This window comes from Arvicanthis niloticus, chromosome 7, assembly GCF_011762505.2.
Source record: "Arvicanthis niloticus isolate mArvNil1 chromosome 7, mArvNil1.pat.X, whole genome shotgun sequence".
NCBI lineage: Eukaryota > Metazoa > Chordata > Mammalia > Rodentia > Muridae > Arvicanthis > Arvicanthis niloticus.
This window is the reverse complement of record NC_047664.1, coordinates 7500248-7527479: the sequence shown is the minus strand read 5'-3', so window position 1 is coordinate 7527479 and position 27232 is coordinate 7500248. Positions and strand designations below refer to the sequence as shown.

At 39.2% G+C, this 27232-nt stretch overlaps 1 protein-coding gene across 1 annotated transcript in view; it reads right to left on the bottom strand.

Annotated features, from left to right (window-relative positions):
• Window positions 1-27232, bottom strand: part of Wdr72 (WD repeat domain 72) — a 166970-nt gene that overhangs the window by 88952 nt on the left and 50786 nt on the right. Inside the window, exon 14 of the mRNA XM_076937869.1 lies at window positions 18886-19088. Within this exon, the coding sequence (XP_076793984.1) occupies window positions 18886-19088 (203 nt within the window). The remainder of the gene's footprint in view (window positions 1-18885; window positions 19089-27232) is intronic.

Below are 27232 nucleotides of genomic sequence, written 5' to 3'. Positions count from 1 at the left end.
AAAGGATACTTTTATGAAAGGATTTAGCTCGCCAAAATAGCTCGTTTATATTTCTTCAGGAGAACTTTGGTTTTAAAGTCACTTTTAAAGGGACTTTTAAAGATCAATTACTAAATTTAAAAGGTCAGCAAAGGGTTTTACTCTTTCTGAACCAAATATATTTACAACAAATAAGTTGAGTCGCCATAGCAGGTGAGGGTGTGCTGTATGCTCCTGCCGACGAGCTCATCTTACAAAGATGAAAAATCCAGGGACCATCAGTGAGCCAAAAGCAGTGCACACCATCTATGTGTCACTCAAACGATAAGGTGCAAATGAAAGCGTCGGCCATTCTTTGACACAGACAGAGCCCTAGGTTACTGTTGTTGTTGGCAGTAACATCCCCTGGATCCATCTGGTCAGGTGGAGGGTAGCCTGACTGGCTGGGGGAGCAGTAGACAAAGGAGAAAGGCTTCACTCTGCTTCTGATGTACAGAAAGCGTGGGGAACTGAGCTCACAGCAAAGGCAATATTATCAAACTAATGGCACGGGCAATCACCGTCCACCATGCATCCCAGGTACCAGCAGGGCATCCATTTTCAGCTAAGTGCTGCCGTACATTTTTCCGTGCTATCACCACTGCGGGGGTAACCCAACTCAGCACTCGAGACCCACTGCCTGGTAATAAATTACTATATTGGACACTTTTTGTTTTCTTTCGCCAATGACTTCCCTGTACAACCTCACTATCATTACCAATTAAAAGACAGCCTGCTTCAGCCAACTGTATCTCACTATGTATCAGCTCCAATGCTCCGATTGCCTTGGCATGTTCCTCGGGGTCAAGAGGCCCCTTTGACCTTTCTCTACTAAGTCTTCCTGACCACTCACTATTGCAGCAATCTCAGCTGAACAGATGGACACTTTCTGCGGCACTATAAAGCTTAGAATATAAAGATAAATGAAATTGTGTCTCAGACTTCAAACTGGTTTATGAGCCTGTTCCACAAAACCCCCAGTTTAAAAGTCTATAATTTCACCCCAGCTAATAGAAAAGATGGCTTCTTTCTTTTTAAATTGTCTTTATAATTTAAGTCTGAGAAATGGTAGAAATCTGTAAGATGCTGAGTTGACTATATTTCTAATTAATATAACAGCTAATTTTGAAATGTAAGGAACTGTTTTCTATACCTATTGTTTTCATTAATGGTGGATAAAGGATGTCACTCCACAGTAAAGGGTACATGAGGAATGAAAGATAAATGTTCTAATTTGCCTCTTGCATAATTTTTCTTGTCCTGTGTCACTGACTTTCTCAAAGGTAACTAGTATTTTTGCTTCTCTGAACATACAACGAAAACTAATAAATATTCTCTTTATTATCACTTTTTGACATGTTCATGTGAGTTTACCATCGTGGTTATTTGAATATTTTTAAATTGATAGTTTAACCTTGGACTGTAATTTAATATATTTTTCTTCACTCAGAGGCTATCTCCTTTAAATGAAGTGAGTATGTTATTTATTGTTCAGATCAGACTACTTTTTAGAGTGAAATAGTGAGCCATTCATAATCACATTGGAACCACAGCCGTGAGCCATGACTGTCTCAGCCAACCTGGATTCATTCCCACATGAACTCAGATGTGTTAGGCCATTAATTTACTTATGAAAAATAATGAATGTTTCTGTGTCACTCATAAAATGTGACTGATGGCTGGGAAGATGTCTCTGTGTGTAAAGCACTTTCAACACAAATACAAAGACCTGAGCTTGGAACCCCAGTACCCATATAAAAACCAGGCATGGTTGTAGCCCAAGAGCTGGGGCAGTGCAGAGAAAGGCAGAACCCAAGTGCTTGGGCCAATCAGTCCAACCAAAGCCTAAGGAAACCCAGTCAGTCTAGCCAAAGCTTTAGGTTCAGTGACCCTGTCTCAGAATAAAAAAGTGGAGGACAATTCATGCAGACACTCATAGCTAGTCTCTTATCTCCATTTGTGTGTACATACACATAAATAAGTTAATAATTAATTCTTACTATGTATAAATAATATTAATAACTGAAAAACTATTTTCTTCTAAATGTTTGGGTTAATATGTCTGGGAGAAGGCTCAAAGTTAGGAGAACTGTCTGCTTTCACTCTTGCAGAGGACCTGGACTCAGTTCCCAGTACCTACAAGGCTGTTTACCACTGTCTAATTCCAGAAGATCTGACACTCTGTTCTATCCTCTGAGAGAGCAGGCACACACAGGCAGGACACCGTGCATGTAAAAATAAAAATAAGACACTTGCAGGTTGAAATTTTGTTTCTATCTTAAGCATTTCCAGTTTGTGTAGTAAATGAAAATTGAACCAATGGCCCAACAAAAATAATATAACTGAAGAATTTAAATTTTTTTATTTCCACATTTTGTCTTTCTAAAATTTATGCCACCAGTGTCCTATTGTATCTCTAATATCTCAGTAGTCAACAAAACTTACTAATATAAGTAAATATCATCACAGTAAATAAGAAATAATAATATGTACATGTAATTGATTTATTTTGATTGAACATAGAAATTCATGCATACTGGAAAAATGCTCAACTACTAAGCTCCATCCTATCCTCCATTTGTGGTTGATTTAAAGGCAAAATATACTCAACATTTTTTCAATAACCTTTGAAGACCAAGGTAAGGGAGAGTTTTAGAAGAGAAGAAAGATGAGAAGCAAAGAGGCCGGGGGTGGGGGAATGTCTGGACTTCCCCAGAGTATTTCAGGGGATTAACAGGTTAGAAAAAAAAAATGGTGGACAAATCCACTCTCCCTACCTCCAGAGGAAAAACTAAAACACAAACAACAGCCCTTGCATCTGGGATGAGAGTGACTAGCCTTCAGGTTTTAATATCTTAGAAAAAACTCAAAAAGGCAAACAGCCAACACCCTTTTCTGAAGCAATGCCTCTCTGGACGGAAAGACATCCTCTTTAGGGAAAGGCTCTAGATTCTTATCAATCAACCCAACACTGAGGGGTCCCAGTGGAAACGAGAGACCAGTATACACATGAGCACACAAAGAGAGGATACTTTGTGCTTCCTTTAAAAATTACCAGAAAATTCAAAGCCACTCTTCCTACAACTGTTTGAATAGATGTTTTATAACTCAACTTTGGTTTGTTCTGTAGTTCATAATAAAATAAATGGTATGGCACTAAAAGTTTTTTAAAAAGCACTTTTATTAAGGAGCTCAATCTTAAGTGGCAAAATAGATGCGTGTCTCAGGCACTCTTAAACAGCAACTGTTTCCCTTGATTTCTTTTACCTCTTGGTCAGTATATAATTGTCAATTAAGATGACAAGCATTACTGGGAACTCAGCCTCTAGGGATGAGCACTAATTAAAAAGTATATGCTATGTGCATGCTGATGGGGCTCACTCCAAAGGCTTTTGCTTCCAAACATGACACTTTAGTCAGTGGCGTCACAGTAACACTTTATAAATGCCAGCCCAATAAGCTGATAATTGGTTAAAAGATCAGGAAGGGTCTAGGTCTAGACAGAAAATAAATAAATAAATAAATAAATAAAGCCAACCAGAACTGGTTTACCACTGAATAGAACAAGGGACAATATTTTTGCTAAGTGTCTCTTCTCTTTATATAAATATATGTATATTCATATAAAGACCTGGCACTGTAAAGATGGCCCAGCTGTTAAAATCAGGAACTACTATACTCTCACTAGCTAGTTCAACTCAGCTGTTCAGACCTAAACTCCTGTCCAAGCTGACTGTTTAAAACTGGCTTCTCTAGGCTTCTGACTAAAATGCTTGGCCCCATACTAATTTGGGCAATATGTTCCAATCTTCTGGTTCCTGATTTTCTGGCTTCAACTGCCTATGCTGACCTGCACTCAATTACATGAACTCATGAAGGAATTCAACTCCCCTCCAAAGCACTGCACTCCCTGCACTCATTCCCAAATGACTGACTCACTTCCACTGCACAGAGCTCAACAAACTGAACAGAACCGACTGAACTCCACTCACTCTGTGATCCTCTTAAAGTAGCTTGTTTCCTGTGCTGTTTTTGTGAAAGTTGGGCATATCTTATCCTTAAAATCTTTCTCTGATTTGTCACTTTGTCCATCAATTAGATGGCATGGCTTGGGATTAAAAGCTATATACTAAGGACATGTCTATATTCTAGCCAGAGAGATGAAAAGTGTGTGGCATGTCTGCATTCCACCTGAATCATAGAAGGTCTTTGGATGTGATCAGAGCAGCCATGCTGCTGGATTAAAATTTCTCTACAATAAGAGTGTGGAGAAATGAATCCTAATGTACTGCAATTCAAAAGCAAATGAAAACAATACTCAGGTTCCTGTGATTATTAAAACTGGTGGTGGACCACTGAGATGGCCCAGCAGATAGACACTTATTATCAAGCAACTGATGACCTGAAGTGGATACCTGGGATCAACATACTGGAACGAGACAACCAGCTCCCACAAATTGTCTTCTGATCTCCAGACACGTGTTGTGGCACACACACACACACACACACACACACACACAATGTTTAAAAACCCTAGGATTACCACATAACCTAGGAATTCCACATATAGATACTGATCAAAAAATCAATACCAAGATTTCAAAGAGACATGAAGTGCTGTGTTATTCATAATAACAGAGATGAGAAACTGAGATTTCCATTGACAGATGAAAGGACGAAGAAAAACATTTTAAATAGCTGGGACAAAATAATATTCATCCCTAGAAGGAAATTCTGCAACAGATGACTAAACAAACAAAATAAAAATTCACCCCGAAACAAAGACCCTGTGGACATGATGCGGGGTAACAAAAGCCAAACAAAAAGAACACAGCATGGTTGTACTTAAAAGAGACCTAAAATAATCACCTCCACAGAATCCAGGTGTAAAATCCTGATAGCCTAAAGCTGGGAAGGGGTAAGCTATTAATCAGTGGAAACTAAAGTTTTATCCAAGCAAACTGAATAAGCTCTAGAATCCACTGCAAAGCATTTTGTCTAATAGCATTGCTCAGTACTACATAGTAATGAGTGCAAGTACTCTAACGCTACTTGTTTTCCTGAAGAAAGACCAGGCAGCTACTTATCATTGCTCCTTACTAGATATACTGGCTCAGTGGTTAAGAGGAGTAGCTGCTCTTCATGTGTTGTACATCATGTGTTGTACACATTTTGTAGTGGGTTTAGTAAGGCAGAAATTCAGTCTTCAGATATGCATTGAATACCTACTGTGTGCCCTACACCATAGACACTAGGAATTTCAACAAGAGCCTGGATTGACCAGGGAATCGAGTGTTTACTATGAATTTGGTTAAGCTATGAAGTGATGGACACAGAGGGTAGAACCATCTCTGGCTGTATTCACGTCGCATCAACACCCTCCTTAGCTCCGGGTTTATATCCTTATCTTTTAGACTTGTTCCCCACAGCAAAATGTAGCTATCAATATTTCTGGCTGTTATGACCTGTGCTCTGGAGAGTGGAGGCCCTTCCATGGCCCAGGTTGGCTCCTGTATCATCTCAGATCTAGCTTTACCATCTGTGTCAATCACTACATAGCTTTAGCCAAATTCATACTAAACACTCAACATCCTGGTCCTCTGGAAGAGCAGCTACTGCTCTTAACCACCTAGTCATCTCTCCAGCCCCTGGCCTTTTCTTTTAAGTTATGGTCTATCTCTTTTCTCTGTATGTAATCTTTGTGAATCCAGGCTCTTGTTGAAATTCCTAGTGTCTATGGTGTAGGGCACACAGTAGCTATTCAATGCGTATCTGAAGACTGAATTTCTGCCTTACTAAACCCACTACAAAATGTGTACAACACATATACCAGGAAGTTCAAGGCCTACTTGGGAGATTAGTATAAATACTTACAAGTAAGTAGGCAATGAATTGGTACTTCAAAAGTGAGCTGGCATGTGCTTATTAACCAGGTAGAATTAGAGAAGGCAAAGAGGCCATCTGGAGCAAATAGCTTTTCCTAGGAAGAGGCGTGTAAGGACTAGAATCAGCAATGCCAATGGAAGAGCGCCGGCCTCCTGAAAATTACTGAGCAAGCTCATCCCCCAGATCTCAACGAAGTATTAAGAAACAATGAAGAAGAGAAAATCCTTTAAGGCTTGAATTCTCCCAAGACTCTGAACCTATCCCACCCAAAGAGAAATCTGCAAGTATTTAAAGTGGTATATATCGAGTATAGTCACCTCTAGTTTTCTCTCTCTCTCTCTCTCTCTCTCTCTCTCTCTCTCTCTCTCTCTCTCTCTCTCTCTCTCTCTCCTGTGCTGTGCTCTAATGAGAGGAGCATTAAGCAGTTTCCACATCAACTACCAAAGCAAGAAGCTGCTGCTGCTGCTTGAGGGTTGAAGGCTTACCCCAAGTTCTTGCATTTGGGAAATGAAGCATAAATAAATCCTTTTCATATTTATCATACATCTATTTCTTAACGTTATTGCAAACCTGTTGATTAGATGGCTGATAGCTTTGGGGTTTTTATATTAAGGGGTGGGCTTGAAAAGTAATTATCCCAGGGAAGAAGAGGACTCATGGTGTACAATATAATCCTCAGGCTATGTCTGAGTGATTATTTTAGATAACTCTGACTAGGAGAAATGAGCCTGAGATTGACAGACAGGTAAAGGGAGGCAATACCATAAAGTCTGATGGTGAACAAAGCCACTTTAACCACGTCACCTTTTATCTATATGAGTCTTATGAGAGGACTGCTATGTGCATCTTACCTAAAGTAAGCCACTGGCTCCCTGAGTGTCAAATATCATAGATTTTAATACCATTATTGAATAAGCTTTTAAAGTTTATTACATTAAAAGATTGTGGCACTTGCTGTCATTATACTTCTGGGTGTTTCTATGAAAGCGTTACCCATTTATTATACAATCTTTTTAGAGACAAACATATTAAACGTCAAAATCCTTTCTACCTTATTCATTAGAGAAGGCTAGGTGGGTTTTAATTGTTGCATTTTTTACAAAGCAGAGACAGTGGTGTACACCTCTAATTCCCTGACTTGGGAGGCAGAAGCAAGAGGATTACAGTTAAGTTCAAAGCCAGCCTGGTCTATGTGATGAGTTTTAGGGTAGCCATTGTTACTAAGTGAGACTCTGTCTTAAAAACAAACAAACAAACAAACAAACAAACTGTGGTTGCAAATGGAATTATGATCGTCTAAAGTAATACAATGTTTTAAAACACTAAAACCTAGTCGCAGAATTAGCCGTAGAATATGAGGCAAACACATGAAATGTTCGGCTGCAGGGCCAGTGTCCTTCCTGTGGCAAGGTCTGTGTGGATTAAAGCACTCACTCTCAGCTCTTCATTGCATGCTTTGTCTCTGGTTCTAACTGCTATCTTGACTAAGACAGAAAGTTAGATTATGTAAGTCAGGGCAAAAGTAACAACGGTGAACAGAATAATCAGAAACACATGGAAAACTAGACATTTTCTGTTACCCTCATACAAAACCCAACTTCCGGTATCCCAGAAATTAAGGTAAGTTGTGTTCTAAGGGTTATTTAAGATAATCCTTAGTTTATGTGAAAATTAAAAGCACAAGAGGGCAGGGTAAAATATGCTATGGGGCCCTAAAACCGATTCTTATTTTTTAATCACCCATAAACTTCACTCTGTGAACTGAAAAAGGTCTTTGGTGGTTAAAATGTTTAGCTGCTGATCCCATGGTACAGTGAACTCTGTGGGCATTCTTGACCCACAGGAGCATTTGGATTGGGGCACTTGTATCAACCAAGGATTACATCCTCACTCCAGCCTCTTGATCGATGATCTCATAGGAAGCCAGGACCTGTGTTCTCTCTGTATTCCAGACACAGCCACAAGGTCAATGCCAGGATCCGGGAGTTATAAAACTAAGTTTGGTAGAGGGGATAGACAAAGGAAAACAAAGTACTTGCTACCAAACACAAACTGAAGAGAGCCAAGTTTTGTATGATGACAAGAGATCTCGAAGGAGGCAAGGAAGAAAGTACCGAGGCTAAGCATGGCTTTGTATTTCATATGCTTTGGGAATAGCTTTTGGAAGAGCATATCTTAGACAATGGGGGTGGGGGAGGCCTACTACTGTCACCAAAATCACACAGTGTTCAGACATGTTTGTGTATAAAATTATGTACATAGGCAGAGAAAGTCCCTGCTGTTCATGCAGCACCTTAGGGATATTTATCATCCATGAGGAATAGTGATAGCTGGCAGAAAAGAGTCTGCAGGCTCCTTCCGTTTAGGATGAAGGTGATTGTTTTCAGAGAAGCTAACTAGGTTCAAGCTGTCACTTCACAGAACTGAAGGCGCTTCCAGGATGCCCCTGTGAAAACGCAATCCTGTGAAGACAGGAATACTAGCTGACCGTGTTTTTTAATGAAACACATTCAGACTTAGCATCAATAAACAAGCAAAGGGGTTTAATTCATTTTGCTTTAATAGCCCAGAGGAAATAGTCCATGAGAATAAATGTCCCAAGATCGCCTTCTTGTAACATCTTTGCATTTTCCGCTCCTAGAGATGGCGTCAGCACATGTCATTGATGCCAGCGCTGGCCTGGTATGTTTCCTTAAATGGGCCCAGAGGGTGTGCTCAGTTAACAAGTGACACCAAACAAGTGACGCCAGCTTTCAAAAAAAGAAATTTCAGTCTCCTTCCGTGTTCTAAATTCATTACGTTAAGCCAACAATTGAATTTCTATAATTTTCCTTTTTATTCTTGAAGCTAGCACCTAGTATACTAGAAATAAATATAAAGTACAAAGAGGGTATTCCTAACAAAAGATAATTATTTTATTTTAAGCAGTTCCACCATCAGAAACAAGTTGCTCAAATAGGACAGCTCTGACCCTCTTGGGGAGGATTTCACTATAGCAAGGTATCAGCTTTCTCAGTGAGGCTCAATAGCAAGGAATGACCAAAACTTAAAAATCCATGTTTTTGTCGTCATTTGTTTGTTTTAAGAAAATAAATTTAGGCCGGGCAGTGGTGGAGCACGCCTTTAATCCCAGCACTTGGGAGGCAGAGGCAAGCGGATTTCTGAGTTCGAGGCCAGCCTGGTCTATAGAGTGAGTTCCAGGACAGCCAGAACTACACAGAGAAACCCTATCTCGAAAAACCAAAAAAGAAAAGAAGAAGAAGAAGAAGAAGAAGAAGAAGAAGAAGAAGAAGAAGAAGAAGAAGAAGAAGAAGAAGAAGAAGAAGAAGAAAATAAATTTAGAACTGAATAGAACAGGAAGGAAAGAAACTAGGAAAGGAGTGAAGAAAATATTCTTAGGCTGTCATAGATAGGTCAGACAGCATGGCCATGATCATAGCATTCAGGTGCTCGTAAGACCTATCGAAGTATTTGTGTCAATAAAGGCACATTTTAAAAACATATGTAGTACGTCATGTTGATGATGATCTTTCTTAATTAAGCTAAACATGAAATGGAATGCCTGATACACTTAATTCTTGTTGATGTTTCTGTGCTGGATTGATTCTCCTGCCACCTACCCCATACCCTAAAATCCCCAACCCCAAAATGCACAAATAAGTTAACTGACAAGTATAGAAAAAAATTTAGTTCCAGAATGGTTTAAAGATCCCAGAGCTTCTCATCCCCAATAGGGCTGATGGGATACTGTGCAGGGAAGGATCCTGAAGTAGATTCTGGCTGTGCAGAGCACTAGGAGGTAGTATAAACATGTATTCATTGAAAACTCTTCCATGAGAATTAACAAAAGAGATAACATTCGCAGAAATCAAGGCTGAGCAAAGGCCTCTGGGAGAAATCAGGGCTGCCTATCAGCAATTATAAAGACAATAACATTGACCTTGAGTCAGCCTTAAAGGTCTTTGTTCACAATTGGACCATCAGCTTTATGAAATTTCAGTTGCTATTGCAGCCAAAGCTTCAGTAAAGGCAGAGTTGACCAGTAATAAGACAACAGCTGTTTCTGCCGACCGCGATGAAAAGGCATTTGAGAAAGGACACATCACACTGGCATTTTCTATGTTAAAAATGACAGCTCTTCCAGATTCCACTCAACACACCTTAGATGAAGACTTACGACATCTCAGGGAAATACCAATAAAAAAAAAAAAACCCAAAATCACATACAGTCAAAGCAAGAAATAATTTAAACAAATTGTATCTGCAATCCTGGGAGATCAATAGTCAGTAAAGGTTTTTATAACTTGAAATGTTTTATGGTTCAAGATTTTACCCTAAGACTTTTTTTTCTTCATCTCGAGGATGCAATTTTACTTTCTCTGCTATATGTTAAACATAATGTCTAGTAATAAGAGAGAGCTGCTCGATCAAAGAGGAAATAATAGAGAAAGCCAATCAAAGAGGGAGAGAGGAAGAGGGGTCCTCATGTGGAGTTATTGGAATTAAGAGATTCAATAGCTATTACTGCCAGTCAGGTATCATAGCAACCTTGTATGCTTTAAAAAAATAGTGCTGGAAATATATATATATATATATATATATATATATATATATATATATATGTATGTATATATGTATATGTATATATAATATATAAAATATAAGAGGGAGAACGGAGGAAATGTAGAAAATACATTGAAAAAGAAAACATCAAGAGGTCATTGGTCTGGCTCTGTAACATCACCAACACTTCTGTCTGTTTTTAACAGTGATTCTTTTCTACAGAGTACAGAGACTCCAGATTCAACTGCTCTGTAATTGTGACTCAACAGGACCCAGGGTCCTGTGGAAATCATATCCTAAAACTCGACTTTGGTACCGTCCATGGCAAGTCTTAACTGGAAACTCAAAATGGATTGCATTTAAAACAATATTTAAGCTTCCATGTCTCCACCCTCGATGGCCGTTGATAGGTCCACAGAAGAGAAAAGAACAGGTTCCTAGGAGCAAGAAGCTGATATTGATTTTCTTTTTTCAGCAGCGAGTCTCCGTTCTGTGTGACTGCTGTCAAAGGCAATCTCTAACAGCTGGAGTCAAATTGTACTATTTAGAGAAAGAGCCCTTGTCAAGTGGACCGTAAGTCCCCCAACAATACACTATTCAAATGGCACTTTGCCACACAAATTGCTGACTGGATGAATAACCTGTGGCAGTGGCTGAGGCCAGTATCAAAGTTCCATTTTGATGAGAGGTTTTACGTTCACACATTAAACAAGCTTTCTTTGAAGAACTATGAGGCGATATATCTTGGGCCTTGGAATGCTGCAAATAATTAAAATCTGTTTAAATACATCAAGGGAACGTGACAACATTAATATGGATCGGGCGTTAACTGCATTTGTCACAGGGGTAGAAGCTGTGCCCTTCAGTGGCTGGCACCCCCCTCCCCGGCACGTGGAGCACAAAGCTGGGCTCTCGCCAGCCGTGCACCATGAAATAGGCGCTTTTTCCTTTTGTAACCCTGATTTACATGGCTGACGAATGTTTAGATTTGAGCCAGGCTTTGAAGTCCTCTGAGGAAAATCAGGGTGGCTCCTGTGCGGGAGGCCGGCAGCTGGAGTCACTTCACCATGCTTATTCTTTCTGTGGGGACTGGACCTCCTGAGGTAGGTTCTGAAACAAAGCTGTGATAGCCTCTAATAGTTTTTTTTTTTTTTCTTGTGACTAAGGCAACTTTCTGAATGAAAAAATAAAAGTAAAATCTACACTCACGCCACTAAATGAGAGATATGGTGTTTTTACATAAAGCAGTTGATTTTATTTAAAGCATTATCAATTATGGAAGCTTTTATTCACCTTGCAGAACCTTCTGAGAAACGGTTAACTGTCAAAAATATCTATTGTTTTATATATGATTCAAAAAACAAATTATTGTGCCATACCATTACTCTGACAGGTTTTCCTGTGCTTCCTGAGATGGGGAGGTATTACCAGCCAGACAGTGTGTTGTCAGTAGAGATTAAGTGAAATATTTAAAACAAAAAATAAGAACACTAAACTTAAAGAATTGAATGTTTTCAATGTTTAATAACAACTCTATGTTCTTGCAAATTTATACAATGTTTTCTATGATGCTTCTACTTTGATCGACAATCAAAGTGGACACCACCCAAATTCCCTACCAAAGAGGTGAAAAGGAACATTCTGCATGGGAAATTTATATATTTTAATTTCAGTTTTGATTGTGTATATGTGTGTATATGTTGTATAGCTGCAGTGCCTTAGAATACTATAAGAGTGTCCTGGATGTCCTGAATATCCAGTTACAGGCAGTTGTGAGCTGTCTGACATGGGTGCTAGAAACTAAACTCAGGTCTTCTGCAAGAGCAGAATCTCTCCAGCCCTTTATTTTTATATAATGCCATTACTTTCAAATAAATACTTCTTGCTCTCTTCTAATGCAATGCAATTTTGATAACTGAATATTTAAATAAAAGTGGAGTTGTATTTAATACTACTAATACTAATAATACTAGTAATACTGCCTCAGTGAGCTTTTATTTATTTTACATGTAGATCTACAGGCGAGACTTTCAAGTACCATTATTTTGTGCTACTTGGTTATTTTATGTTTTGGCTATTTCACGTGTCATGAAATGTAAAGCAACAAAAAACAAAAAGTAGCTTTTGGTGTTGGACATTTGGCTCAGTGGGTAATAACACACAATGATCTTTCAGAAGTCCCCAGCACCCACATCAAGTGGCTTACAACTACCTGTAACTCTGGCTCCAGGATCTTACGCCTTCTTCTGGCCTTCATGAGTACCTGCACTCATGTGCACATACCCATAAATACAAACTTCAGGAATTAAGAAAAAAGTATTATCTTAATAAGAATTTTAATAAAAATTATTATTTTAATAAGGTATTAAGTAGCAGAATTCAGTTTTTGACTGAAAACCTATTCAGTTTTTGACTGAAAACCTAGCAGGTTGCCATTTCTGTTTTTACAACAGTAGACAGGAGAAGACTTGAATAAAGTTTCTCAGTGAGTTATGTAAGATATCACACGAAGGTCAGATAAAGGTTAACTACCATAAAAACATCAACTGGGATGTAAATGTAAATGTAGTTTGTATTCACAATGGACCTTATATGTTTAGGATAATCCATACCAGTGCATTAGTTAAAATTCTCTATTGGAGGTTGGGAAAGCTGACTTGGTCAAGTATTTACCCTGTAAGGTTTAAAAACATTTTATTATTTTGAGAAGCATCTTACTGTGTATGTAGCCTTGGCTGGCCCAGAATTCACTCTGTAGATCAAGATGGCCACAAGCTGAAGAGATCTGCCTGCCTCTACATTCTGAGTGCTGGGTTTAACATGGTGCACTGTCATCTCTGGCCCAAGAACCTGAATTTTATTCGTAGCTTTCATGTAAAAGCTGGGTGAGGCAATGTACTCCGGTAATCCCAGCACTACGAAGGCAGGGTCAAGAGGATCCCGGGGCTCAATGGACAGTCAGTCTAGCCAAGTTGTCCAAGCCCAAGTTCAATAAAGCCCTTAGATAAAAAATAATAATAATAAGGTGGACAATGATTGAGGAAGACACCTAACTTCAACCTTTGACCTTCAAAGGCAAGAACATACTGCATGCACATACACAGTCACATACTAACACATGTACCATACTCAAAGCAGAGAGATCTATGAGCACATGAGAACAGATTGGCACATGGCATTAAAGTTCACATCTTCTCTGTAGAAACACAGGGAGCGACTAAATGTCAGAGTCCATTTTATAGGCCCAAACAAGAGTCAACACATGCTCTAGAAAACTCATGGGACTATATAAAGCCAGGCACTGCTTAGATCTCTCTTCAGGAAGGAAGACTCACCCTACTATGAGTCATTTGGCTCAGTGGCAGCTTAGAACTTGGGTCATTTGTGGGATATGTCTCAAAATTGGCACAAAGGCCTTAATCTCCTTGGGAGAATGGCTAGATAAGACTGGAAGATAAGTGCTTGCAAACCACAGACTTTCTGTAATGGGATATGATCGCCCTTAACTTTTTATTACATATGCACATGCACACTCATACACGTGCACACACACATACACACACCACTGAACTTACACATATTCACATACAAATACTCAATTATACTGGAAATCATAATTTACAGAGTGTTGTGGTTGTTGTTCAGTTGTTTGTTTATTTAACAAAAGATGGTGTCCCTAGCACATACAAGTACTGTTTTCTATACAGGATAAGAATATAATGTATTGACATAAACTATTCCAATTTACATTCCATAGTATATACATATGTGTGAACATACATATACACAAATATATAGAATGAAAATAAATGGCATTATTAAAATTTCATACCTGGAAGAAAGAGGAGTTACAGATTCTTGTCAGGTCCTCCTGATACCTCCTAACCTTCCAGTGAAAAGAGAACTACTAGACCATAGGTCAGCAAGCTACAGCCAGTATATCATGTCTGGGCCACCACCTGCTACTGTAAGGTCAAGTCTTCCTGGATATCCCACCACTCAACAGCAGAGCTGAGTAGAAACCTAGGCAAAGATCTGAGCTATGATCCTAAAACATTACTCCCTGATTTTTACTGAGAGACTCACATAACCTTCTTCACGGTCACCATTGTCCTAACATAAAACACAGACCACATTTAAATTGCCCAGCAGACATCTTAAAACAACATAAATAAAAAATGGGTAAAATTGGTCAAATATTTTTTATTTAATGTCATATATCCAAAAAGCATGTGTTTAACAATTTGTTCTGATCTTATTCTAAACACCAACTTGAACTGCCAAGTGTTTATTTCAATATCACCACATTAGACAGGACAACTCTAAGCAAACAAAGAAGCAAGAAAGAAAGCAGGGAGAGACAGGTCCTTTTGGTTCAGTAGAGTTCGCAGACACTGCAAATGTTATAAGTTCTGTCCATTAAAATAATCCTGTTCAACCTTTTTATCCATTTTATAGATATAAGCACAATAAAAAAAAAAACCTGAACCCATACACTCATAAAACAAAAACCAACCAACAAACCAATCAACCAATGAACAAATGGGACTTTCTTCTTAAAATACCATGTAGCCACAAGATCACTGTTACATAGCAATGATTTTAGTCCCTATCTCACAGCTAAATGTCTCTCACTGCTTTTTAAATAGACACTATCCTGTTTTATCCTCTTGCCTAATCTAAGAACAGCACTTTCCAACACCAACATGGCTATTGTATCCTGTAAATTCTTTAAGACTCTGACTCTTCTTCCCACCCCAAATATCTCTTTGTCTAACAGCAGATTCAGCACCTCCAGCAGTTCAAAGTGGATATATTTTGAAATGATTTTTATAATATGTTCTGTTCTCTTCATAAGCTGCTCTCCCCACTTATATGTACTCCCCAAATGAATGAAGAAAAACTGAATATAACATTCTAGAAATGTCCAAATATTATCCAACATTGAGTTCTAAGTGTTCCGTTCTGTTTGAATTGTCTATGTCATTGCAATCCAGTAGTCTACCTGTGCTACACTAACACTAGCTCATGCACACAAACATGAGCATGGATACAATGCAATCTTGGATGTTCTAAAGCTCCTGGGCTTGTTGGCTCCTATTTTTCCCACTTACAGAATGAATATTATTCACACACTTACTGAAGATTTTTTTCTTTTGTGAAATCCATTGAGCATCTACTATGTAGTAAATCACTTATGAGTTGGGAGATGACTCAGTGGACAGAGTTTTTACAAATATGAAAAACTCAGCTTGAGCTCCCAGAATTCATGGAAAAACCGGGCACAGTAGCAGACATTCATGGTCACAATGCTCCTTTGTTAAGAAGAGAAACAAAGAGGAGAGTAGGAGATTCCTGGAAGCTTGCAGGACATGCCCTGAGTGGCATACATGACAGTAAACAACAGAGACCTGGTCTCAAGCAATGTGGATGGCAAGGACCGGCACCTGAAGTTGTTCTCTGAACTTCACATGTACACAGGACATGTGTGCCCATACTCTCACATACACATCACATGCACAGAGAAATATATTAATAATGTACAAGTTTACCTTTGATATGTCATACTTTAAGATAAAATGAGCTCGGCACCCTGACTCTAAGACAATCCTAAAACAACACAGGGCTGACAGACAATGAAGTCATCTTGCACATAACTGAATGTGCAAAAGAGAAGCACAAATACAAGAACCCGCAGCCACACCAAATCTAGTAACAGGAGTGTGTAGAAGAAAGGAAGCAATTGTCCTGTCTCCTTTACTTCTCCACTACAAAGAACAAAGGCTGGAGATTGTAGACTGCTCAGGGAAAGGGCAACAACTAGAAAATAGAGTGGACATCAGCTTATAAGTAGGATGACAAGAAGGAGTATTTTATTGCTTCCTGGAGTCAAGAAAGAAACAAAATTATTTACAGAAAATGAAATGTGTATACACTGTTACCACTACCTAAAGGGTAACTGAGCTTCAGAAAGAAACAATAGTCAGCTTATCTTCCTTCTGGGAAGCCAAGCAGAAAAGCTGGCACCCAGTAAAAGTGATTCTTTCCCCTCCAGACCTTATACCTCTGCCTCTGAAACACACAGGTTAAAGGATATTTAGGTCTTATCTATCATTCTAGAAGAATCCCTATTCTACTACAACGTATGCTTATAATAAAAAATGGTCCATGTCATTATGATACTTTCAGATCTAGATATCCAGCACCCTACTCAGATTCACCCCACATGACCCTCCCCAGAACATTCCTTCTGTTGTATGATGCATACTCTACAACAAGGAGGCTGCAGTGGGATGGGAGTGAACAGCTAGCTAGGCTTAATAATTGAGTTATTGATCAAACCATGTATATGATTCCATTGAAATGGTATCATAGCTACATAAGCATCCTTACAAAAACCCTGATTTTCTGTGAGGAATGCTAAGAGATAAAGCCAGAGAAATTGCTCAGTAGTTAAGAACACTGACTGTTCTTCCAGGGGTCAAGGTTCAGTTCCCAGCACCTACATGGTGTCTTACAGTTATCTGTAACTCCAGTCTCAGGGAATCTGATCTCTTCTTCTGGCCTCTAAAGACACTGCATATGCATATACACCATGTCCACACACATAGGTCAAAAATAAATAATAAATAAATAAATAAATACAAAGAGCACATTTGGCAACCTCAAAACAATGAAAAAGTAGAAAAGACACACTGTTGCTATCTATGCACTTAATATCAAAAGAAGGAAAATATAAACTGAAGTAGGTTGTCTGAATGAAATAGAAAAAAGAGAAATATACTCTTTAGGAGATTTTCATTCTGTTTCAACCGTGACTTGGTGAAGTACTGACCTGATGGGGTGAGAGGTGACAGTGTGACTCAATCACTACCCCGCGGCATCCCAAGGGCCATGAGGCCCTGTATTAAGATCCGTGTTGTACAGTCATCCAGCTTTGCACTTTGAGACTGTATAATCAAGCAGTGTGATTCCAGTCATACTTCTCACTGGTTAGCAAGTCAACACTGTTCCAGTGACAGACTTATTAGGTGTCCAATCAGTGTCTGAGATCTCAAAAGGTAATGAGTACCGGACTCAGATACACCTAGTCAGGTCCCTAAACCTGCAAGATCTGTATGGAAGCTCATGTGTGTGGCTTGGCTTCCACCACCTTGGTGAATGACAAGACATCTTCTGTTTTTAATATAAATGTACACACAAGATAAAACATGGAATCTTTGCTAAGTATTAAGAAGATTGAAATAACAGGAAATGGTGAAAAAATATAACTCCTAATTCAGAAATCTTTTTGTTTTGTTTTGTTTTTTTTGTTGTTGTTGTTGTTGTTTTGTTTTTTTGTTTTTTTCGAGACAGGCTTTCTCTGTGTAGCCCTGGCTGTCCTGGAACTCACTCTGTAGACCAGGCTGGCCTCGAACACAGAGATCAACCTGCATCTGCCTCCCAAGAGCTGGGATTAAAGGCGTGCCCAACCACTGCCCAGCCCAAATTTAGAAATCTTAATTCGCATGTATCCATTAAAAGAAATTTGGTCTTATTTTATTTTATTTAGGTTATTTTCAATTATGTGTAAGTATGTATGTCTACACAGGGGTATGTGCATGTAAAAGCAAGTGCCAAAGAAAGACAGTGACATCAGATCCCTGGAACTATAGTTACACATAGCTGTGAGGACCCTGTGGATGCTGGGATCTAAACATGGGTCCTCTGGAAGAGCAGAAGGTGCTCTTAACCACCGAGCCATCTCTCAAGCCCCCTACTTATATTTTCTAAAAATCTTTAGGTTCAAATGTGTTACTGGAAATATATATATAAATTATTAATAAGAAAACAATTTATGTCACCAATAAGAACAATAAAACCTGGAATATCAAGTGGCCCTTAAAACAGAAAATAGACTGGATAATATTATGAAAAAATATTTACATGAAAAATCCTAAGTATGTCCATGCATATCAATGGAACAGTTAAATATACTAAGAAGATAGCATGAAGGATAAAAATGGAAATAATAATATCTTGAAGAAATGATATGAAATCACATGCCAAGAAAAGAAAGTCAGTAATATTGGTGTAAATGAGCAGCAAGCCTGGGTAAAAGAAACTAAACATATTCAACTGAAGGATTAAAAATTGATAAGAATGACAGCAGATAATCACCACCATTGAAAAAGTCCTAAAATTTGAGTTGATGGGAAAGTAAATTAATTTTTGATAAACTGAAAACTCTACTATCTCAAATGTCATCACAAGGATGACATTCACTTTAGAGTTAAGTTCCCCTATCCTGTTCCGCCCAACATCACTGGGCAGATGACATCACCTGCCTCCCGACTTTTGTGCAGAGGGGTTAGGGCCACATTGCTTCTTACCCCAGTTGCTATGTTCTTGTGGAACACAGGATAGATGCGGACTCACCTTACATGAGGACTCCATCTGCAAACCAGGGCAGGGTACTGGCCCAGGCTGGTGGGAGTTGGATGACTTCTGCTCTACGCTTTTGTGCTTGTGTGTCTCTGAGGCCACTGACAGCGTAGGCTCAGATCTGACAAGCTGCGCATCATCACCACAGTTGAGAATAATCCTTGCTCTTTCTCCTGTCTCATGCCTTTCCAAAGTGCCTGGAAGATGAAATTCAAGACACCAAACAAATATAAGCAAAAAATACCCATTGGAATGGTATCCTCACTTGACATGTTTGCAAAAGCACCTTGATTCTTGAAGCTGTCATTTCTGCCTTCTTACAACAGAAAGAACCAGCCTGGGAGCTTTGTCTAGATAGTTTAAATTTGTCATCAACTATTTAACAGTGGACTTTAAAGTGCACCCAATCTAAGAGCCTTTTTATCCACTGGAATCAACAGTCCATCTAAGAGTCTCCATACTAAAATCCCTCTTATTATCTAGTATGAAAGTGATCAATACAGAACAACTATGGAATATTTCTGTGTTGTCTCCTAGTGTCCCATCTTACAAACAACAGAGATTTTGAAGTGCTCACCTGGGGTTCCCAGGTTTGCAATGTTTTTACAAGTAACATGTAACTTACGTGATTAGGGGTATTAAGACACAGAGGCTTAGACTGCCTCTGCCCTCACTCAAAAATTCCCAGCTTCTGATGTTGCTTTTATTGCTGGAGTTTGTTACCATTGGAGCCTTTCTTTTATATTTTTATGTTATTGGAACTGGAATTAATTTCCTCTGCCCTCTGACATCTGTCCAGCTCCAGAAGTGGTGCTGACAAGTCCAATTTAAAGTTAAAAGGAATGAGTTTAGAGAGCTGGACAGATGGTTCATCAGTTAAGAGCACTGGCTGCTCTTGCAGAGAGCTGTGGTTATGTTTCTAGGATCTACATGGTGGCTCATAACAAACACCTGCAACTGCAGCTCCAAGGCATCCGATAATCTTTTCTGACTTTTGAGGCATACAGATAGACAGACAGACATGTAAGCAATAAAAATAAATCTTTTGTTTTTAAAAAGGAGAGCAAATATAAAATTGACCAGTGTTGGTCTGGGGTGATGCCCTTAGTCTTACTATACAAGTGTGAGGACTGGAGGTCAGATCCATAGTATTCATATAAATGCCTGGTAGGCAAAACAGCTCACCTGTAACCTTTAAATCCTGCATGCAAGAGTCAGACACATGGATTTCCTGCCTAGATTAGCTCAGATGGTGAGCTCTGGATTCAGTGAGAGACTCTGCCTCAATAAATAAAGCATCGAGCAAGCAAGAAAGATACAAGACACCATCACTTGGCTTTCAAATGTACATACAAGTGTGCCCACACACACAAAAAAATTTGCATACATATACAAACAATACACAGACTCATTATAATACATGTATACACACACACACACACACACACACACACACACACACACACACACACCCCAGAGGACCGGAAAGCTTAGTAGGAAAGTACTGCCTGATTATAAGGACCTGAGTTTGGAACCCAGCACCCATTAATAAGTCAGTTATGGACTTGCAAGTCCCTGTAACCATAGCATAGAGACAGGAGAATAAGCTCTTGGCTGCCATCTTAGTCAAAACCTGTGAGCTTCATGTTCAGAGAAGGATCTGCCTCAAAGAAATAAAGTGTAGGGTAATGAAGGAAGACACCTGACACTTTTTGAACCCATACACAGGTACACATATACCACACACACGTATGCACATTACACTCACATACATACACACTTATATACAAAAAGAAGGACCAAAATCAATGGATAAATATTCAACTGGCTTTACAAAATGCAACATCACATATTCATTGAGCAAATTAATCTTGACGTTTCCTTCATATCCTTTATAAGTTCATTTACAACTGAACAAAAATAATAAGAAATTCAATTAATTAGTGCCATAATACAGATTTAATGTCATATCTTTCCTTTCCCATGAATGGAAAAAAGTTGTAGTGTATGTTAAAGATAATTAATTCTCATTAAAGATGTTCAAATGATATAGAAATGTGAAAGACTTTTGGTACCAAGAATTTTGGGCAAGACATCCTCAGCCTGTGGTATATCCGCGAGGAAAAAGAAAAATCACAGGGGAAGAAAACTTGGAATAATTGGCATCGTGGCCCAAAGGAGAAGCAAGACCTATTCTAAGGAATAAAGAATTGCATTTTCTCTCCAAAAGTCAGTGCACAGAAAGCAAAGGATCAGTTAAGATATTCAGAGACCCTGGTTCCTCACGCCAGACCCCCTGTACGCATTCAAACACTATTTGCATTGTCATATGTTGCTTTCCTTGTTGACTCATAACACGAGATGATAGCATCCCTAGTCAACATGCTTTTAAGCCAGAGTTTCCTTTATGATCACAGGTGGCTCCTGGGTCCAGATGATAACACCTTCTCCCTTGCCTCTGACTATAACAACAAGACCACATCACTGTGAGACAGAGAACCCTCTAGCTCCAGGCTGCTGTGTGCTCAAGTTCTCAAATACTGGCTCCATCCTCAAAGGCTACAAAATGGTGTGTTAATTACTTTTTTGTTGATGTGATAAAACATCACAACTAAGGCAAGTTAAGGAATAAAGAATTTGTTCTGGCTTATATTTTCGGAGTCCATGATAGTGCAGAGATGAGGTGATTCGAGCAGCAAGCCAGAGCTCATGTTTTGAAACAGAAGCCTTGAGCAAAAACAGAATCCTTGGAATGGGAAGATGCTTTGAAAACTCAAACCTTGCACCCAATTAAGTTCTTCCTACAGCAAGGCCACACCCCTTAAGCCTACCTAAATAACATCACCAACTAAGGACCAAGTGTTCAAATACATGAGCCTAAGGAGGATATTTTCAAAATGCCATATATAGTTACTGGAGATTTTTGAGCCTCATTTTCTTCAGTCATATCATGGGATAATAATTCTCACCTCACAAGGTCACCAAGCAATCTAAATGCTGTAGGCATCTGACTCATGCTTTTGACCCTGAGACAAGAAAAGCCATGATCATCTACAAAGCTCAAACCTAAAAACCACACAACTGACTTAGAAAAAAATCACAAGAATATCATAGCTCTCCCGGGCCAGAAAGAGCCAGTGGGCCCTGGGTCAGACATCTTGGGCTTATAATTTCTTGCACAGAGTAAATATGATCCGTGATAATGACTACGTCATATGACAAAAGTGTGTATTCAGCTGATTGGGAGCTGTATGACAACTTTGTCTCTATATTTTGGAATGTTTGTGACATTTACCAACAAATAAGTTGCTTGGGGTCCCTTTGTCTTCTATCCCAGAGATGACCTTGTCAGACAGCCTTGCAATCCAGATTGTATATAATCTAACTCATAGCACAATGGTATGTTTGACTTTTTTAAAAAAAAAAAAATAAAGAATTTTGCATGTAGCTTAGCTGAGACTTGAACTCACTATGTAGCCAAGGATGGTCTTGACTCCTGGTCCTGTGCTTCTACCTCCCAAGTGCTGTGATTATAGGCATGCAGTGTACTACTATGCCCAGTTTATGTGGGGCTAGAGAAGGATCAAGCCAGGGGCTCTACATACAGTAAGCAAACATTCTACCAATGTAGCAACATATCCTTGGTCCTTGGTCTTGCTTTTTAAATCTCAGTACTTCAGAGTAATGTGTCCAGTCTTTAGGTTGGATATTGCTCTTTACTGGATTGTATGCCAGCATCAATCTGGATAAAGGGATTTTCTGCTTGGGATTGAATCCAGATCCCTGATCTACAGGTTTTATTCTCAGCATAGTTCCATCCGCCAACACACACACACACACACACACACACACACACACACACACACACCACACACACACACACACACACACACACACACACACACACACACACACACACACACACATGCCTTTTCTCTTAGATCAGATTTCTATTTACTTTTCCTTGAAGAAATACATCTTTACCTTGCAGGCCTTAGTTCATCTTTCAGGCATAGCTTACAATTCTCATTGCTCAGACAGGCCTTCCAAAAGCAGCTTCCTCTCCCACCTGGCCTCACTTTCAACTTCAGCATCCCCTGAGAACTTTTTCTAATTGGTACATTACAATCCCTTGCTTCCCTTTTGGATTGTGGGCCTTATCTGGTGAGTATGAACTACATTCTCTGAGCGTGGCGCCAAGCAGGGTTCAATAAACACTGAATGGATAGGTTTATTCTTTCCCTGCAGGCAGAGCAAGAAGGTAGCTAGAGAGCATCAGAGAATATTAAGTTTCTCTGCACAGGTATTAGCAGTCACTAAGGTCATTATAAACCTATGCCCAGGCCTTAGGAGAGGCAGGGACTTTGAAAGGTGACTTCCAGAACCCAAGCTAGATGTCTGACAAAGTTCATTCCTAACACCCAAAGACTCTGGAATTGGAGATCAGAAGTATTCTCTGAATGCCTGAAATCTGTGTTAATGTGACCACTGTGGGCTAACCAGCCCCACTCCTCCATGAGTCAAAGAGCAGGATATACTGGTCAAAGGAGAGAAAGTATGAGAATGCTTAGGGAGAGGGTAAGAGAGAAGCAGAGAAGGTTGGTGGAGACTAGAAGGGCTTTTGACTTTCTAGTTGTTTTTCATCCCATCATAAGGACAAATGCCTCTGGTATGAGGCCTAAGAGGTACATCCTTCCATCTTTATGGCAAATCCCTCCTTCTGAGAACACCACCTCTATTTCCCTCTAGCTCTTTACCTAATGGGCTCAAATAAAGGTGACTCAGAGATGTATCTGATGGACCTGGCCATTTGCTTATATAGCCTGGGGATATCCAGGTAGAGTCCAGAGCAGAGAGACAGAAACTTAAGCAATCATAAGATGGGCTGGGGTTAAATTCCAGTGACAGACTTGCGCCTAAGGGAACTTGGGGTCCTTTGAAGCCAGGGCAGACCTTTGAGTCTTTCTGCATATATAGAAGAGATAGAGTTTTCTACCCAGACTTCGGGGAAGTAGCATGTGGTTAAAAGACAAGCACAGTTAGGGCTGGTGATATGTCTAAGCAACCTGCCATGCTGCTTTCAGTTGTTTCATTTTTGAATAGGGAAAATGATCTCTTTATGATGTGTGTTACAGACCTGACTCTAAAGTGTCAGGCTTTCTTCAAGCAAGAAAGGACACAGGATAGAACTTCTGCTGGAGTACAAGAGCAAGGCAGAGAATGAAGGGAACATAGAACACACTGCAGTAGTGTATTATCTCCATGCAAAGCCAGAAGGGGAAGAAGCCACCCTGCTGGACACCAGGAATCTCTTCCAAAGAGCCAGAATTTCTCACCATTTGGTTTCCCTGGTAATTCTTTCAAATTTAAAACATGTTTGGTCTTCTATTAAATATACTCTAAAATACCACTGATACGTGCTTCCTAGCATCAAAAACTACTATCAACAAATTGAAATATTCAACTATATTAAAAATTCCAGCCAGAAAGCCTTCCTCCTATCAGTTAATAATGAGAACCAGTAAAGATTAGCACTAACTGCACCCACTCAAAAGACACATTATTAAACAAAAATCACAAACAGGTTTACTCTATAGATGATTGAGGTGAAATTTCAATTAAAAACACATCATTCATGTAGACTATATTTGATCACATTGTATAAAACATTTTATTTACTTAAATTGTAAATTTGAGACAATAGTGACTTCCTCAAAAGAACACCAAAGAAATACAATTACTACAGGAACACAAATTTTCAGAGCAGCCAAAAGCTTGTATACTGTGAGCCAACACATTTCATAAAAAAAAGAAATATACATTCAATTAGGCATTATACTTATAGCATTGTGAAATCATAAAACATTAGCTGAATTTACTAAAGAGAAACCTGTTATACTTGGTAGCAAGCAAGTGTTTGCATGAGCACAGCTTGATGCTAAGAACATGAACGATTACATGAGAGTCTTAGGATTTGTCTCCATCAGGAGGAATTTCTCAGCTGAGTCTGATGTGCTATGGGGCAGTGCTTAAGAATGGTGCTATTTCAAAGAGACTATACCTAAAATAAAATAGGTTTAATGAGTAGCTTCATTACCAAACTTGGTAGCCACACTCATACAATCAGATTTTAGTCAAACAGATGGCTCCCAGAGGCAATCAGATTCTCTGTGTGGCGGAAGCTTGTCCTGTGATAGATTCTCACTTATCTTCAGTTGCACATGACGCTCAGTGGCTTGCTCACAGAAGTGTATGGAGATTGACCCAGCGGCCCTCCCTAATAAAAGCATTTCACAGTGACTGCATTTTACTCTACAAAATACGAAACCGATGTGAGTTTGACCAAGGGTAGGCCCTGGAGGCAGGGGATTTAGAGTTAGCTAACTAGAAAGAAATGGAAGCTTGGGCAAGGGGAATGGATCTGAAAATAGTAAACCAGGCATAAAGGCACTTTTCTCACTCCTAAGTATCACAAAATGGAATAAATCCATCTGTTAAATAGATCTCCAATGACTTCACTCAGTTTTGCACTATGCAAAGGCCCTAGTATGTTAGCAAACTGAGGCTTGGCTCACCACCAACCTTCTATACCTTAAGGGCATAGAATACATTTTTTTAAAAGTCTGACCTCTGTGACCTAAACCCCAGCTCCACCACAGCCTCCAGCACCTTCACAGAAATCCTGGCATTTACCAAAGGGACACATTCAACCCCTACATCGAATTCTGACCATTGATCTCCAGAAACACGGTAGGGAGGGTTCAGAGAGGATGAAGAGAATAAAGGGATGAGATACATACAGGTTTCAAATTGCTGACATGTATCTGAATTCAAATAAAGTACTAACTGTAAACAAATCCCAAATCACATTTTTCTTGTTATTTTCTTACTAAATGCCTCTTCTTAAACATGTGCTAGCAACATTATCTATGACTAAATTTTAATTTTCAACTTCATTCTGAAATTAAATGAACTCATTGATGAGGGGGTGCCCAGGAAAGGAATGCTTTACTACGTGCATAAATTGACAATCAGGTATCTCATGAACAGCATTTAAATCATCACATTTCTAACTAACAGGAAATGTAACTCACTCTGCATGGCTTGCACACTGATACCAGGTATATTTATGTTTAATCTTAAAATAACTGTCTTAGATTTTATCCTTCATGCATCTTATTGAAGGTTAGCTGACTTATTGGCTGCAATGGCCCTGAAGACATTCCAGTCTATCATGTATTTGCTTCTGGCATCAGCTGAGGTAATTAGGTCATTATCTTGCTGAGTTGATCTAGAGTTTTTCCTGGAAAGATGAAGCATATTGGAAAAGGCAGAATTGAAGTGTGCTCTCCTGGATAAGGTACTGAGTGAAGGGAGAAGTCTATACAGGGTCTTGGCTTTTCTATTTTGTCCTGTTTGAATTCAGAAATGGGGTGGGTATAACAAAGTAAAGAAGAGTTTTGACTATAAACAGTACTTTGCTTTGGGCAAATACTGAGTGAATGCAAGGTTGTGGACTACGAGTTTATTTGGAAAGATAGAATACCCCCACACAAATCTACCTATGAAAGTCAACACCATGTCCATACCCAGGTATGCAAAAAGTGATCTTTCCACTTTTCACCCTTCAGTTCTATGATTCACGCACTCCTGGAGTCTCTATAGACTCCCGGGCTCGACCACCAAGGAAATAGGCAGAATTCTATAAATCTCCATGTCCCTGTTCTTATCCAGTCTTCTCCCCAGTGACTGTGATGTCATAGCAGTGAAATAATGGTTAAGGTTTATTCTAATTCTTTGACCTCAAAAGTAGACCCTTCAATTAATCCAGTTCTTATTAGTTGGCCTTTAATTTTTTCCTGTTTGTATGTGTTTATGTGTGCAAGCATGTCTGTGTTTCCAGATAGAAACCAGAGGTTTCTTCCTCAATTACTTCTCAAACCTTATTTTTGGAGACAGGGTCTCTCACTGAAGCTTGAGCTAGCTGATTTGGCTACAGTGGATGTTCATTTAAGCCAGGTATCCCTCTGCCCTCATTTCCCCATTGCTGGCATACAGGTGTATACCAGCATGCCTGGCTTTTAAAGTGAATACTGGAAATCCAAGCTCGTTTTCCTGTCTGCACATCTCCCCAGCCCCCATTTGAACTGCTAGATGAGCCCTTAGAGAGTTGCTACTGCAAGTCAGGGGTTCACACTTTTATTTATTCAGAAAGGTCATATCCTTCAACTGTGTCTCCATGTTGCAGAACTGTGAGATGTTAAACTAAAAATTTTAAGCTATGAAGTTTGAGGTTATCTGTTATGCCATGGTGGGAAAGCAATACAGGCTGGACTCCTGT